The sequence below is a fragment of the Vigna angularis genome, chromosome 1 (assembly GCF_016808095.1).
Source record: "Vigna angularis cultivar LongXiaoDou No.4 chromosome 1, ASM1680809v1, whole genome shotgun sequence".
NCBI classification, from domain to species: domain Eukaryota; kingdom Viridiplantae; phylum Streptophyta; class Magnoliopsida; order Fabales; family Fabaceae; genus Vigna; species Vigna angularis.
In genome coordinates, this window is record NC_068970.1 from 23748532 (window position 1) to 23766376 (window position 17845).

General features: G+C 29.4%; 2 protein-coding genes across 3 annotated transcripts; both read left to right on the forward strand.

The window, feature by feature from the left end:
• Nucleotides 1-3453: 3453 nt before the first annotated feature.
• LOC108328338 (aspartic proteinase CDR1) lies at nucleotides 3454-5972 on the forward strand. Its single transcript, XM_017562200.2, has 3 exons — nucleotides 3454-4699; nucleotides 5517-5569; nucleotides 5799-5972. Exons 1-3 carry the CDS (start codon nucleotides 3454-3456, stop codon nucleotides 5970-5972), a joined length of 1473 nt encoding a protein of 490 aa, XP_017417689.2.
• A 1640-nt stretch (nucleotides 5973-7612) lies between these two features.
• Nucleotides 7613-17829, forward strand: LOC108342298 (uncharacterized). Of its 2 annotated transcripts, XR_008246617.1 has the most exons (6): nucleotides 7613-7665; nucleotides 8116-8200; nucleotides 8320-8435; nucleotides 8548-8635; nucleotides 9298-9368; nucleotides 10010-17829. XR_008246617.1 is itself a non-coding variant. In XM_017580061.2 (5 exons), the coding sequence occupies exons 2-5, from the start codon at nucleotides 8131-8133 to the stop codon at nucleotides 9441-9443; spliced, it is 420 nt and encodes a 139-aa protein (XP_017435550.2). In that variant the 5' UTR covers nucleotides 7613-7665; nucleotides 8116-8130; the 3' UTR covers nucleotides 9444-10000. The 2 variants fall into 2 exon arrangements, 1 of the variants encoding a protein (XP_017435550.2); XM_017580061.2 differs by lacking the exon at nucleotides 10010-17829 and having other exon boundaries at nucleotides 9298-10000.
• The last annotated feature ends 16 nt before the right edge of the window (nucleotides 17830-17845 follow it).

Sequence of the window (17845 nt, forward strand, 5' to 3'; positions counted from 1 at the left end):
TATTTTATTAAAGAGATATTTTATTTTTATCATTTAATCTCATAAATAATTTATATGATTTATATAAAGTCTAAAAATATATAATTTATCTTAAAAGACAAAAACAAAGAATAATATTTAAGTCAAAATAAAATATCTACAATAAAAACTACTTGGAAAAATTTGAACAGAAAAACAGAAAATTAGAATATATTAGTTTGAAAAACACATTAATATATTTTGATAGTGTTTCTGCTAGAATGGATGAGGATGACGCTTGTGTAGTTCTTGTCTCCGCTGAACGTCCACCTGCTCCTTGTTCTGTATGACCGATCCGTGTGTAACATGACTTAAATACACTTCGACGTTCAAGTCAAAATCTTTCTGGTAGGTCTATGATAATTCAATTATGAAAAAAGTGAGTTTACCTCGAAATTAATCATCTATTTATAAAGTTTATAAGAATCTGACTAATTAATTTACCTCTTAATGATCATTAATGCAAACCTTAACATTTATCAGTAGTCGTTGTTATCTTGATCGAACGACTACAAAATCCTACTTCGTAATGCGGCTGTCTGTACCATTTGCCTTAGCACCCAGTCATGCCTGACCGGGTCTAACCCTATAATAACATATAGAATAGTAAAATATTATTTCTTCTTTATTATACAATTATTTCTTTATTTTAAAAAATAATAATTAATGTTAGTTTGCATATATATATATATATATATATATATATATATATATATATATATATATATATATATATATATATATATTTTGACAACGTAGGAATACAATTTTAACAATAATAAATACAATACATTAACTTTGTAAATTTAATAAATACTTCTTTAATTATACATTTTTGCAATATATATTAACGTTAATTAACGAATCCAAAAATTGATTTAAGGGGAATAAAACCTTTATTTTAGGAAATTCACCTCTTGATTTCTGATAAATATATCTATTTTTTTGAATATTATTTGTTTGTCTGATTAATAAAACACCAGGAAATATACATTTGCAAGTTGGTATCAAGTATTCTTCCTCAAGCAATTTCATTATTTTATCTCTGTTCCTAAAGTCAAACTTTCATTCTTATACGTAAAGAGGCATACAACTTTTTTCTCATACTCGTCTTCTGACAAGTATATTCGTATATGCATACTCCTTTTTTTAGTGTTTCATTATTATTTAACTAACTTTTATAAATAAATCATAAAAAATATATAATATTGTCAAATATTTAATATCAAAAATATATATTTAATATAAAATATTTAAAAATAATTGATAGTGTTTAAAAATAATTTATAATTATATAAAGTTTAAATTAAAACACTAAAACATAAAAGTGAAATAACTATATAAAATAATATATAATTACACATAATAAAATTTCATAACAACCAAAATATTTATTAATTTTGAACATGTTAATAAAATAAAGTTGATAAAATTAAAAAATATTTTTAAAAAACTATAAAAAGAAAACAAATATTTAAGTTTAAAAATATTTCAAATGATACTTTACTTTTTCTCTCTAAATTGTAATATAATATTTTTTTATACATTAATAAAGATAATAAAGTTTTTGACGTATGATTGATAGAAGTTACTGGAGAAAATTACTTGGACAAAACTTTGATTTACATATCTTGAGGAAACTAATGTGATAATAATATATATGAATGGCAAATTATTTATCTGATCTAAAACATTAGGGATGAACTGCTTCAAATTTAAGTTATCCAAAACACTATGAATTTTGTTACTCATCTTTTAAGACTAAAAAAGGGTTCCAACAATAATTTGGGTCATCGTTGATAAGTTAACAAAGTATTGATAGTTTTTCACACAAGACATTCTCTAGAAGGATTGGTGCAAATTAATAAATGTTTTTAAAAAATTAATAAACTTCAATTTTTTTAATACGTTGCTCTCGCACCTCTATCTATATGTTCGTTTATACATGCACATGTTCGTATATAATATCATTTAAAATAATTATTTTCAATTTAGTTATATATTTAAGAAATTATTATCCTGAAATTTATTGCTAATAAAAAATGTATTTTTAATGAAAACATTGACGAGTAGAATGTAGCTTTTTTTTATAAATTATGTATCTACAAAAATAAATAGATATTTATTACACTTAATAATTATTAATTATATCTGAAATTTGTTTTGATGATATAATTAAATATTACAATTAATTACTTTCTTGAACATAATTTTTAATACACGTATCAATAATATATACTAATAAAAATTTTATGGTAGTGATATGAGCTTAATTAAAGAATACTATATACTAAATTTTAATTCATAAATAATTAAAAATAAAAACTTAATTTTTAACATCTATACAGGAAAAATATTAAATGATTTATTACTTTATTTTCTTCTGAAAGATAAGTTTGTCACATATTTTAATATAAAATTTTCATAATTAATGGATTATAAATTTCAACTATATGTATAAAATAATATGTATCACTACAAAACTTTATTATCTTATGATGATTTCACTTCAAAATCATTAATCACATATAAATTTATACAAATGTGAATAATAATAATAAAAAACCCTGTAAACATATGAGAACAAACCAAACTCATAATGACAAACAACACTTCCAGTAAACAAATCAAGAAATCTAAATTATGAGAGAATAAACCAATTTTAAAAAATCTAAACTAATTTCAACTGTCTCATACCTATTGAAAAGTTGATTACCTTTTATTTTCTAAAATATATTTACTCAAATACATTTTGTAAAACGAATTTAAAAATACACTTTCAGGTGTGAAAACTAAATAATAAGAATCTAGATTGATTGATTTTGAAGAAATACACTTTCACATACTTTATTTGATATTATTCTTTATTATTTTTTATTTTCTTCTTATTTGTAGAAAATATAAAAATTTACTTTTTGAAGATCGTGTTACCATTATATATATATATATATATATATATATATATATATACTTTTTGAAGATCATGTTACCATTATATATATATATATATATATATATATATATATATATATATATATATATATATCATCTTACCATTACTCTTATAATTAATAACTCTGTGACAGAATTAAGGAAATTACAATTAATGTCCTAATATTTTGTAAAACGAATTTAAAAATACACTTTCATTCAAAACTAAATAATAAGAAACTAGATTGATTGATTTTTGAAGAAATACAGTTTCACATAATTTATTTGATATTATTCTTTATTATTTTTCATTCTCTTCTTATTTGTAGAAAATAAAAATTTACTTTCTTTAAGGATCATTTTATATATCATCTTACCATCACTCTTATAATTAATAACTCTGTGACAGGATTAAGGAAATTACTATAGTGATTAATGTCCTAATCTCTTATAAATTGAGTGAAAAGATACCATTTCATTTGAATTCATTGTGGAGATAATAAGATGTCCATCAGCCCTAACTCACAATATTCCCTTTGCTTTGCCCTAAGTCTCTTAGGAATATTTAATTCGTTGATCTTCTCCGAAGCCACCACTCTTGAACTCATTCACCGTGATTCTCCTTTGTCACCCGTCTACGACCCTTCACTCACCCACGCTCATCGCTTGCGCAATGCTTTGCACCACTCATTGGACCGCGTCAACTCTTTCAAACATGCCAACCGTACAAAAACCCCTTTGCAAACCTACGGCGGAATCTACTTCATGAAATATTCCATTGGAACTCCACCATTTGAGGTTGTCGGCATAGCCGACACAGGCAGTGACCTGATATGGACACAGTGTCGGCCATGCATACGATGTTACAAGCAAACCCCTCCTATCTTTGATCCTAGCAAGTCCAAATCATACCACACATTACCATGCAAATCTTCATTTTGCAGCTCTAGATATGTAGAATCTCCAGGATGTAGTAAGGGCACATGTCAGTATTATTATGATTATTTTGATAATTCTCACACTGCGGGAAACCTTGCCACCGAAACCATAACCATAGGCAACGAAAACCCTGTCACTACTTCGAAAACTGTATTTGGGTGTGCACACGACAGTGCTGGCACATTCCCGTCGTTTGCGTCAGGCCTCATTGGTCTTGGTCGTGGCAAACTTTCACTACTTTCTCAACTTGGTATCAGAAAATTATCTTATTGTCTGACTCCCAGTATCAAGAACACCAGCAAGATTGTTTTGGGTGAAGATGCTGTGGTTTCCGGTGCTGAAGTGGTTAGAACTCCTTTAGCAACAGATTCTTCCAAATACAGAATCACATTGGAGACTTTAAGTGTAGGGAAAAAGAGGATTGAATTTGAAAAGGATGTGATGGAGGGAAATATGGCGGTTGATTCTGGAACAACATTCACTTTTCTGCCACCAGCACTTTATAATGGTTTGGTAGCTGCTTTGGACAAGACAATAAGGTATCCGAGGGTGGTTGACCCACATGGTGTTTTAAAACATTGTTATGACATCGGTGAACCAGAGAAAATCATATTTCCCATTATCACAGCACATTTTAAGGGAGGGGATGTGAAGTTGAAGCCGATTAATACATTCTTTTGGGTGACTGATCATGTGGTGTGTTTGTCAATGCTTCCCAGTGAAGTCGGTTTCTTTGGAAACATAGCTCAACTCAATTTCTGGGTTGGATATGATCTCGAGGCTTCTACTGTGTCCTTTAAGCCTGCTGATTGTACCTCGTGAGTTCACCCTCTTTATATCCATGCTAAAATATATTATCATCAATGTTATCCTCTGACTTTTTATCTGCTCTCATAATTTTCTATTACATATTATTTTTACCTATAAATTTACAATTTTCTTAAGATTTTACTATTTAACTACAAAATTACATCTGATGAAAGCATATAAATCCCACCAAATCATGATTTGTACGAATTGAATTTATTACACTTTTTATTATATTTAAAGTAACTGAGACAAGAAGACGCTCAGAAAAAAAAGAAGGTATCGTTTAATTTCATTAACTCCACATTAAGAAAAATTAAACGTATGAATGTTAAGTAAATAAATAAAGATAAAACGTAAAAGAACTGAAACTATGTTTTAGGTTACCTAACTAAGTAGGTATACGATTTAATAGAGATAAAACATAATTTTTTAAAATACTTAAAGAGACAAAAAGAGTAATCCCACCCCACCACACACATAAATATAATATATATATATATATATATATATATATATATATTTATATATTTATATATATCAGGAATTCTTAAATTCTAAATTTAAACGTCTCAACAATAAAACTCACTTAGTCCAACATCTTTATTCATCATGCACATGTATAAAAAAGTACAAATCATACAAATCAACTTGAGAGATGATTAGGCTACTGCGAAGCATCACCAATTTTTGAAAAAGATGAAGTTCAGGTTGATGAAAGCAGGAAGAAACTAGAGCGAAAACATAGAGAAAGAGAAGGTTCACATACAAATAAGAGAATGAAAAATGAGAAAAATGGGTCTTACAATTTGTTGAGGCAGCGAAAGAAGTTGACAGTTCTGAATATGAGTACGGCACTGCTTGGGGTAAACAGGTAAGCTTTTAAAAAGACTAGTCTTAATTAAAGATAAGATGATTTTATTAGATGAAATCTCAAGTCAATTTTATAAAATTAAATTAAATTTAAAATTTACTTTTTAACATAATATTAGAATATGATATTTTTTGTTTGATGAAAAACAAGTATATTTATCAAAACAAGAAAAAAAAGCTAATTTGTTGTTGAAAAAGTTTACATTTTTTGTTATGAGTGTTAATTTTAGGTGGGTTGGATGTATGAATCAACATTAGAAGATGCACTTACAGGTCTGAAAATCCACACAAGGATGGAGATCAGAAACGTGTTCGCCAGAACTTATACCCATTATGGGTTGCTCACCTCAGGATATCATAAGTGTAATGAGCCAACAAAAGAGATGGGCCTCAGGGTTGCTTGATATTCTCCTAAGCAAACACTGTCCAGTTTTTGGAACCCTGTTTGGTAAGCTCCAATTCGCAGTGCTTGGGCTATTTTTGGGTACTCACTTGATAATATGAATATTTTATAACTAAGATTTTAAAACATTAATATTATAACTTGACTTAAATTATTCATTGTCTAGATGTTTAATGACACGTCTCTAATGGAGCAACATGTCATAAATTGTTTTTGCTTAAGTTTTGAAGAGAGAAAAATCTGTGAGAAGATTTTGTCCTCTCTTTTGGAGCGTGAACGCTGCAGGGGAGATAGTTTGATCCCCCTTCGTTACATTTTTTTTTGTTGTTGAATGGGAGAATGATAGAGAAGGATTGGTTCTTTTATAGTTTGCACTTTGCATGGTTTGGTGAGAGAAAACTTTGTTGGTCATTGGTGCATGTGAGTGGTTGGTTGTTTATTTTATGTTTTTGTGCATGAGTAGAGCACGTAAATATGGGAAGAGGGGAGAGTTGTGTTTTATTATTCCTTATTTCTCTTGGCTGTTTTTTTTGAGTAGAGAGAGAAGGGTCTAACGTTTTCCTTCTTTTAGAAACGTAAATCCCTGCATGGTTATATCTAATTCTTTGTTTCAACTTTGGGGGTGGGGACTCTTTGGCCGTGGGTGGTGATACTTCAGGGAAGGGTTTTCTTTTCAACCTTTTATTTCAAGTATAAGCGTTATGGGTGCACGTTTTAATACGCTTAAAAACCAACTTTTACAACCATTAAAGTGTAGTTACTAAGGAAAGGAACCAAGGTTAGTTTTATCATGTGATTTTCGGGCAACTAAAGTGGACAAGGTAGACTATAGTAGATCGTAAGGTTAGCTGAGATTTAAGTGAATGAATTCTTTTTCTTGTCATTATCATGTATGTCTTTGTAAGATGTCCAAGATCCTATCAATGAAGCTATCATAGTTCATAGTAAGGAAGAAGACAATTTTTTTGGCAAAAAAATATGAGAGGAGAAAACAACCTACTTCGACTCTAGAACAAGAAAAACTGTTTAATATAGAGGTGAGATCCCTGCAGTGGGGAAGGGGTATTACTAAGTATTTACCCATTAGATTGGAAAAGGAAAAAAGATAATGTGCTGGATGTGGTATTTCTCTTTATGCTTACACTAACAATCTCTCTCATAAGCACAAAAGCTTTATTGTTATCATTGATGTCACATAAATTCTTACAACAATTTAGAAGGCCATGAAATTTGAACACTAGAATTAAGTCATGAAAGAGATGGATGCACTACTTAAAGAATTAACTTGAGAGATTATTGATAAACCAAAAAACAAGAAGATAGTAAGGTGTACACTACAAGAAAAATGCATTTTACCTACTAATATTTACATTCAAATTTTGATCCATAAGTAATAGGTACTCTATACGAATTTTTAAAAATAGATTATATGTGAATTTTTATTTATCTTTCCTAATGTAAAATTCGTATGTAAGCATTTAAAATTGGTATGTAATCTAAAAAAATTACTTACCAATTTTGCATACATTTTTAAAATTAATTATTAGAAAATAAAATTAAAACTTGAAACTTTTTTTCTCTCCCGCTACATAAAAAAACCAACTGCTTATAAAAACCCTCTTCTTCCTCCCTTGTTTAGACCTCTCAAATTCGTTCTTCACGAGTCTTTCTGAGCACAATTTTCCCTCTCTCTGGTACCATCTTGCTTTCTCTTGTACAAGTTTTTTTGATGATTCTGCTGCTTGGATAAGCCTTTTTATCCATCTAGGTCTTCTGTTTTTCGTTCTTGTGTCTTTATTCTCGAAAATCTCGTGTTTCTTGATCTTTTTACACAGGGTTCTGAAAAAGAAAATGTTATTTATTTTTGTTGGGAATTTGTGTACCTTTTTTATCCTTTAAATCCGTTTCCCTGTCATTGTTAGGGGTTGTTGATTTCATTTTTCAGTATGGTTCTTTACACTTAATCACTTTGGTCCGATTTTTTTGCTCTATCATTAACATGTAGTTTTAGTCAAGTTATAAATAAGGTTTCTTGAAAAAATTAGTGCTTTTTTGATAAGTGATTTAAGAATTTTATATTTGGGTTTCTTTTGCTTGTTGAGGAACATATACAGTGATTGAATAGCATTTGATTCTCTTTGCAGGGAAAACCCCCTTTAATGATGACATTGAAGCCACTAAGAAATCATCATTTACATCGTATGCTTTTCAATCAGGCAACCGGAACAGGTATAATAAATAATTTCCGCGATTCAGGCAGATTAGAGAATCAATATGTTCAAGAACTGGAGAGTTATGTTGTTTACAAGGCTGAAAAAACCACAAATTCAGTCAACAATTGTTTGAAGATTGCAGAGAATATAAGAGAGGATGCACCAAAACACTAGTCACCCTTCATCAACAGGGTGAACAAATTACTAGGAGTCACCGTGTTGCTGTTGACATTGACCACGATTTAAGTCGGGTATCAATCTTCTTCATGCTATTTTACCTTGCTGAAAATATTGTGATGTTATGAAACCCCTTTTGAATTCAAATAGCATTCTGCTCTAAATCTGACTAAATATTTTTTTAAGGGGAAAAGCTCCTGGGAAGCCTTGGTGGCCTCCAAAACTTGGAAACGAAAGAAGGCACTAGCAATAACAGGCCCAGTTACTGTTGGAGGTTAATGTCTTCTCTGCATAGTCATAATTGATGATTAAAAAAATATGTTTTTCTCCATTATTGATGATTAGCAAAAGTCTTATTGTTTTTCTCCATCATTGATGATTAACAAAAGTCTTAAACTTTTTACCACTGTTGAGTAATTTATTTTAAGGTTTTTCTCTTTATTTTTTAGTAATTGTTTAATTATATTATATAATGTAAAGTAACAGTAAAATGTGGTTTAATTCTGATTGTGATACAATGATATAATATTAAGTCACTTTAATTCTATATATAAATAATCTAGGATATATTTTGGTTGGGTTTCTAATTTGTAGATATTAGTTAGAATCTATAAACTTGCTTGGGTTATGTTATATTTGGATGTAGTGTTTTTATTTGCTTTTCTTAAATATACGTACGTAGCTTAAATATGATTTTCATAAAGAAAATCTACTTTGATGGTTTGATCTTTACATTACATTGCTTTTGTCAATTTAATGCCTGAGATACGATAAATGTTTCTTACTTGTGCTAGAAATTCAGGATTAATCATTCTAATGAATTGACTTTTAACTGTGTATTTTGGTTAATTTTAACTTTTTACACCATTTGCATGTTAAAACTTTAGTTGTTTATTGTTATGTTATGGCCTTCTTGATGATGTCGCCTCTTTGCAGTTCCAACCTCCCTGTATTTGAAGTCCCGTTGTTGTAGCCTTCTTCATGTTGTTGTACTATCTGCAAGCCAGGTAACATTGACTCCTCTTGCCACACTTCTTTTTAACGACGTGCCTTTTTTCTTTTTTAAATTTTACATCAGATAGAAAATTTGTTCTATTTGATTTCAATAGGCTTTTAGTGATTGAGCTTGCTCACCGATTTTAGCATCCTTTTTTATTCCCAATGCAAATTTCAGATGCTTATATGAGTTGTTGCCTACAAATATGTTTTTGAACCTTGTATTGATTTGACAACCTACAAATATATTGTATTCTGCACACTATAAAATTGAGATGAGAATTGCACACTATAAAATTGAGATGAGAATTGCCCTCCAATTCTAAATTTATGAGTTAATATTGTGGTTCCAATTTTGAAACCCTAGAAGATTCCTTTTATTCAGAGTACAAATTTCAGATGCTTACATTCAAGTTGTTTCTTATAAAACATTTTCAAGTTGAATGCTTTATTCTGTGTGACTATTTCTTGAACCCAAAATATATTAAGAGATTACAAGTGAAATATTGGTTGTCTAACATGTGTGTGCATCCATATTGAGAAATAGGGAGCATGATTTGAATTATTTAATCGTAGTCAATATACTGGATGAGTATATTTGAGTCAACACATTGAATCTTTATGTGAGATGATTTTTTTTTAATTATCACAGGAGCTTTATATTGAATTGATGGGTAACAAAGATTGCTTTTGAGCATAATATCACGATTTGTGAGACTCATTTAATGTGAAATTTATGGATTAGAATGTGCGCTTTATATTGAATTTATGGATAACAAATATTGCTTTTGAGCATAGTATGCCAGTTTGTGAGACTCATTTCTTGTGGGATTGATGGATTCAATGTGGGCTTTATATTAAAATTTTTCATCTCATAAAACGATTCAAAGTGTTAAATCAGATATACTCATCCACTATCTTGACTATAATTAAATAATTCAAATTCTGTTGCCTAATTCACATTGTGAATATACTCATGTTACGCAACCAATATTCCACTTGAAATCTCTCACTATCATTTTGCCTTAAGAAATAGCCACACACAGAATAAAGCATTCATCTTGTATTATAATCAACAACTTACATATAAGCTTCGTATGGAATTGATGGATTACAATGTTGGCTTTATATTGAATTTATGAAAAACAAAGGTTGCTTTTGAGCATAGTATAACAATTTCTATAGCTCATTTCATGCGGAATTGATGAATTAAAATGTGGGCTTTATATTGAATTTACGGATAATATAGATTGCTTTTGAGCATAATATAACGGTTTGTGCGCTCATTTTGTGTGGAATTGATGAATTAAAATGTGGGCTTTATATTGAATTTATGGATACCAAGGATTGCTTTTGAGCATGATATGACGACTTGTGAGACTTATTTTGTGTCGAATTGATGGATTAGAAAGTGGGCTCTATATTGAATTTATGGATAACAAATATTGCCTTTGAGCATAGTATGCCGGTTTGTGGGACTCATTTCTTGTGGGATTTATGGATTACAATGTGGGTTTTATACTAACAATTTTCATCTCATAAAACGATTCAAAGTGTTAAATCAGATATACTCATCTACTACCTTGACTATGATTAAATAATTCAAATTCTGTTACCTAATTCACATTGTGGATATACTCATGTTACACAACCAATATTCCACTTGTAATCTCTCACTATCATTTTGCCTTAAGAAAGAGCCACCCATAGAATAAAGCATTCATCTTGTATTATAAGCAACAACTTACATATAAGCTTCATATGGAATTGATGGATTACAATGTCGGTTTTATATTGAATTTATGAAAAACAAAGATTGCTTTTGAGCATAGTATGACAATTTCTATAGCTCATTTCGTGTGGAATTGATGGATTAAAATGTGGGCTTTATATAAAATTTACGGATAATAAATATTGCTTTTGAGCAAAATATGACGGTTTGTGAGCTCATTTCGTGTGGAATTGATGGATTAAAATATGAGCTTTATATTGATTTTACGGATAATAAATATTGCTTTTGAGTATAATATGACGGTTTGTGAGCTCATTACGTGTGGAATTGATAAATTAAAATGTGTGCTTTATATTGAATTTATGGATAACAAATATTGTTGTTGAGCATAGTATGCCGGTTTGTGAGACTCATTTCTTGTGGGATTGATGGATTATAATGTGGGCTTTATATTAAAAATTTTCATCTAATAAAACGATTCAAAGTGCTAAATCAGATATACTCATCCACTATCTTGACTATGATTAAATAATTCAAATTCTGTTAACTAATTCACATTGTGGATATACTCATGTTACCCAACCAATATTCCACTTGTAATCTCTCACTATCATTTTGCCTTAAGAAAGAGCCACCCATAGAATAAAGCATTCATCTTGTATTATAAGCAACAACTTACATATAAGCTTCGTATGGAATTGATGGATTACAATGTCGGCTTTATATTGAATTTATGAAAAACAAAGATTGCTTTTGAGCATAGTATGACAATTTCTATAGCTCATTTCGTGTGGAATTGATGGATTAAAATGTGGGCTTTATATAAAATTTACGGATAATAAATATTGCTTTTTGAGCAAAATATGACGGTTTGTGAGCTCATTACGTGTGGAATTGATGGATTAAAATATGAGCTTTATATTGAATTTACGGATAATAAATATTGCTTTTGAGTATAATATGACGGTTTGTGAGCTCATTACGTGTGGAATTGATGAATTAAAATGTGTGCTTTATATTTGAATTTATGGATAACAAAGATTGCTTTTGAGCATGGTATGACGATTTGTGAGACTCATTTTGTGTGGAATTGATGGATTAGAATGTGGGCTTTATATTGAATTTATGGATAACAAATATTGCTTTTGAGCATAGTATGCCGGTTTGTGAGACTCATTTCTTGTGGGATTGATGGATTACAATGTGAGCTTTATATTAAAATTTTTCATCTCATAAAACGATTCAAAGTGTAAAATCAGATATACTCATCCACTATCTTGACTATGATTAAATAATTCAAATTCTGTTGCCTAATTCTCAATGTGGATATACTCATGTTACACAACAAATATTCAACTTGAAATCTCTCACTATCATTTTGCCTAAAGAAATAGCCACATAGAGAATAAAGCATTCATCTTGTATTATAAGCAACAACTTACATATAAGCTTCGTATGGAATTGATGAATTACAATGTGAGCTTTATATTGAATTTATGAAAAACAAAGATGGCTTTTGAGCATGGTATGATAATTTCTTTAGCTCATTTCGTGTGGAATTGATGGATTAAAATGTCGGTTTTATATTGAATTTATGGATAACAAAGATTGCTTTTGAGCATGGTATGACGATTTGTGAGGCTAATTTCGTTTGGAATTGATGGATTACAATGTGGGTATTATATTGAATTTATGAATAACAAATATTGCTTTTGAGCATAATATGACAGTTTGTGAGACTTATTTTGTGTGAAATTGATGGATTAGAATCTGGACTTTATATGGAATTTATGGATAACAAATATTTCTTTGTAGCATAGTATGCCGGTTTGTGAGACTCATTTCTTGTGGGATTGATGGATTATAATGTGGGCTTTATATTAAAAATTTTCATCTAATAAAACGATTCAAAGTGCTAAATCAGTTATACTCATCCACTATCTTGACTATGATTAAATAATTCAAATTTTGTTACCTAATTCACATTGTGGATATACTCATGTTATATAACCAATATTCCACTTGTAATCTCTCACTATCATTTTGCCTTAAGAAATAGCCACACACAGAATAAAGCATTCATCTTGTATTTCAAGCAACAACTTACATATAAGCTTCGTATGGAATTGATGGATTACAGTGTCGGCTTTATATTGAATTTATGAAAAACAAAGATTGCTTTTGAGCATAGTATGATAATTTTTATAGCTCATTTCGTGTGGAATTGATGGACTAAAATGTGGGTTTTATATTGAATTTATGAATAATAAATATTGCTTTTGAGCATAATATGACGGTTTGTGAGCTCATTACGTGTGGAATTGATGAATTAAAGTGTGGGTTTTATATTGAATTTATGGATAACAAAGATTGCTTTTGAGCATGATATGACAATTTGTGAGGCTCATTTCGTTTGGAATTGATGAAATACAATGTGGGTTTTATATTGAATTTATGAATAACAAATATTGCTTTTGAGCATAATATGACAGTTGTTGAGACTCATTTTGTGTGAAATTGATGGATTAGAATGTGGGCTTTATATTGAATTTATGGATAACAAATATTGTTGTTGAGCATAGTATGCCGGTTTGTGAGACTCATTTCTTGTGGGATTGATGGATTATAATGTGGGCTTTATATTAAAAATTTTCATCTAATAAAACGATTCAAAGTGCTAAATCAGATATACTCATCCACTATCTTGACTATGATTAAATAATTCAAATTCTGTTAACTAATTCACATTGTGGATATACTCATGTTACACAACCAATATTCCACTTGTAATCTCTCACTATCATTTTGCCTTAAGAAATAGCCACACACAGAATAAAGCATTCATCTTGTATTATAAGCAACAACTTACATATAAGCTTCGTATGGAATTGATGGATTACAATGTCGGCTTTATATTGAATTTATGAAAAACAAAGATTGCTTTTGAGCATAGTATGATAATTTTTTTATCTCATTTCGTGTGGAATTGATGGATTAAAATGTGAGTTTTATATTGAATTTACGGATAATAAATATTGCTTTTGAGCATAATATGACGGTTTGTGAGCTCATTACGTGTGGAATTGATGAATTAAAATGTGGGTTTTATATTGAATTTATGGATAACAAAGATTGCTTTTGAGCATGATATGACGATTTGTGAGGCTCACTTCGTTTGGAATTGATGAAATAAAATATGGGTTTTATATTGAATTTATGAATAACAAATATTGCTTTTGAGCATAATATGACAGTTTACAAGACTCATTTTTTGTGAAATTGATGGATTAGAAAGTGGGCTTTATATTGAATTTATGGATAACAAATATTGCTTTTGAGCATAGTATGCCGGTTTGTGAGACTCATTTCTAGTGGGATTGATGGATTACAATGTGGGCTTTATATTAAAAATTTTCTTCTCATAAAACGATTCAAAGTGTTAAATCATATATACTCATCCACTATCTTGAGTATGATTAAATAATTCAAATTATGTTGCTAAATTCTCAATGTAGATATACTCATGTTACCCCACCAATATTCCACTTGTAATCTCTCACTATCATTTTGCCTTAAGAAATAGTCACATACAGAATAAAGCATTCATCTTGTATTATAAGCAACAACTTACATATAAGCTTCGTATGGAATTGATGAATTACTATGTGGGCTTTATATTGAATTTATGAAAAACAAAGATTGCTTTTGAGCATAGTATGATAATTTTTATAGCTCATTTTGCGTGGAATTGATAGATTAAAATGTGGGCTTTATATTAAATTTACGGATAATATAGATTGCTTTTGAGCATAATATGGCGGTTTGTGAGCTCATTACGTGTGGAATTGATGAATTAAAATGTGGTTTTTATATTGAATTTATGGATAACAAAGATTGTTTTTGAGCATGGTATGACGATTTGTGAGACTCATTTCATTTGGAATTGATGAAATACAATGTGGGTTTTATATTGAATTTATGAATAACAAATATATCTTTTGAGCATAATATGACAGTTTACGAGACTCATTTTGTGTGGAATTGAAGGATTAGAAAGTGGGCTTTATATTGAATTTATGGATAACAAATATTGCTTTTGAGCATAGTATGTCGGTTTGTGAGACTCATTTCTAGTGGGATTGATGGATTACAATGTGGGCTTTATATTAAAAATTTTCTTCTCATAAAACGATTCAAAGTGTTAAATCATATATACTCATCCACTATCTTGAGTATGATTAAATAATTCAAATTATGTTGCTAAATTCTCAATGTAGATATACTCATGTTACCCCACCAATATTCCACTTGTAATCTCTCACTATCATTTTGCCTTAAGAAATAGTCACATACAGAATAAAGCATTCATCTTGTATTATAAGCAACAACTTACATATAAGCTTCGTATGGAATTGATGAATTACTATGTGGGCTTTATATTGAATTTATGAAAAACAAAGATTGGTTTTGAGCATAGTATGATAATTTTTATAGCTCATTTTGCGTGGAATTGATAGATTAAAATGTGGGCTTTATATTAAATTTACGGATAATATAGATTGCTTTTGAGCATAATATGGCGGTTTGTGAGCTCATTACGTGTGGAATTGATGAATTAAAATGTGGTTTTTATATTGAATTTATGGATAACAAAGATTGTTTTTGAGCATGGTATGACGATTTGTGAGGCTCATTTCATTTGGAATTGATGAAATACAATGTGGGTTTTATATTGAATTTATGAATAACAAATATATCTTTTGAGCATAATATGACAGTTTACGAGACTCATTTTGTGTGGAATTGAAGGATTAGAATGTGGGCTTTATATTGAATTTATGGATAACAAATATTGCTTTTGAGCATAGTATGTCGGTTTGTGAGACTCTTTTCTTGTGTGATTGGTGGATTACAATGTGGGCTTTATATTAAAAATTTTCATCTCATAAAACAATTCAATGTTTTAAATCAAATATACTCATCCACTATCTTGAGTGTGATTATATAATTCAGTTTATGTTGCCTAATTCTCAATGTGGATATACTCATGTTACACAACCAATATTCAACTTGTAATCTCTTACTATCCTTTTGCCTTAAGAAATAGCCATACACAGAATAAAGCATTCATCTTGTATTATAAGCAACAACTTACATATAAGCTTCGTATGGAATTGATGAATTACAATGTGGCTTTATATTGAATTTATGAAAAACAAAGATTGCTTTTGAGCATAGTATGATAATTTCTATAGCTCATTTCGTGTGGATTTGATGGATTAAAATGTGGGTTTTATATTAAATTTATGGATAATATAGATTGCTTTTGAGCATAATATGACCGTTTGTGAGCTCATTTCGTGTGGAATTGATGAATTAAAATGTGGGCTTTATATTGAATTTATGGATAACAAAAACTAATTTTGATCATAGTATGAAGATTTAGAGGCTCATTTCGTTTGGAATTGATGGACTACAATGTGGGTTTTATATTGAATTTATGAATAACAAATATTGTTTTTGAGCATAATATGACAGTTTGTAAGACTCATTTTGTGTGGAATTGATGGATTAGAATGTGGGCTTTATATTGAATTTATGGATAACAAATATTGCTTTTGAGCATAGTGTGCCGGTTTGTGAGACTCATTTCTTGTGGAATTGATGGATTACAATGTGGGTTTTATATTGAATTTATGAAAAACAAAGATTACTTTTGAGCATAGTATGACAATTTCTAAGGCTCATTTTATGTGGAATTGATGGATTAAAATGTGGGTTTTATATTGAATTTATGGATAATAAAGATCGCTTTTGAGTGTAATATGACGGTTTGTGAGCTCATTTCGTGTGGAAATGATGAATTAAAATGTGGGCTTTATATTGAATTTATGGATAACAAAGATTGATTTTGAGCATAATATGACGATTTGTGATGCTCATTTCATTTGGAATTCATTGATTACAATGTGGCTTTTATATTGAATTTATGAATAGCAAGTATTGCTTTTGAGCATAATATGACAGTTTGTGAGACTCATTTTGAGTGGAATTGATGGATTAGAATGTGGGCTTTATATTGAATTTATGGATAACAAATATTGCTTTTATGCATAGTGTGCCGGTTTGTGAGATTCATTTCTTGTTGGATTGATGGATTACAATGTGGGCTTTATATTAAAAAATTTCATGTCATAAAACGATTCAAAGTTTTAAATCAGATATAGTCATCCACTATTTTGACTATGATTAAATAATTCAAATTATGTTAGCTATTCCTTAATGTGATGCATAGCCATGTTACATAACCAATATCCTAGTTGTAATCCCTCACTATCATTTTTGTGTTAAGAAATAGCCATGCAGAGAATAAAGTATTCATCTTGTATTATAAGCAACAACTTACATATAAGGTTCGTATGAGTTGATGGATTGGTTGCAATTTTGAAAGCCCTATAACTTGAGGTGGGCATTCACCCTAAAGGGAACTATTGGATAACACATTGATTTTCTTGTTCACAGTGCAAGTTCCATTAGGGGATATTTTGCGTTGTCCCACTTGAAATTCTCAAATTGCACTTTAATTTTCTTGATTTACTTTGCAAATTCCATATAGATAAATTTTTAGTTGTCCCATCATAAATAGGGTTGTCAAAGTGTAATTTGACTTTCTTTGTTCACAGTAAGAAATTTTGAGTTGCCCTTATTTGGACATTTGATGAATTATTTGTATATATTTTGATTGTTTGTTAGGCC

Coding starts and splice junctions, on each gene's coding strand:
- LOC108328338 (XM_017562200.2), top strand. CDS start 3,454: ATGTCCATCAGCCCTAACTCACAATATTCCCTTTGCTTTGCCCTAAGT. Junction 4,700..5,516: donor GTCCTTTAAGCCTGCTGATT/GTACCTCGTGAG, acceptor TTGTTGAGGCAG/CGAAAGAAGTTGACAGTTCT. Junction 5,570..5,798: donor GCACTGCTTGGGGTAAACAG/GTAAGCTTTTAA, acceptor TGTTAATTTTAG/GTGGGTTGGATGTATGAATC.
- LOC108342298 (XM_017580061.2), top strand. CDS start 8,131: ATGATGACATTGAAGCCACTAAGAAATCATCATTTACATCGTATGCTT. Junction 8,201..8,319: donor CAATCAGGCAACCGGAACAG/GTATAATAAATA, acceptor AATTGTTTGAAG/ATTGCAGAGAATATAAGAGA. Junction 8,636..9,297: donor AGGCCCAGTTACTGTTGGAG/GTTAATGTCTTC, acceptor GCCTCTTTGCAG/TTCCAACCTCCCTGTATTTG.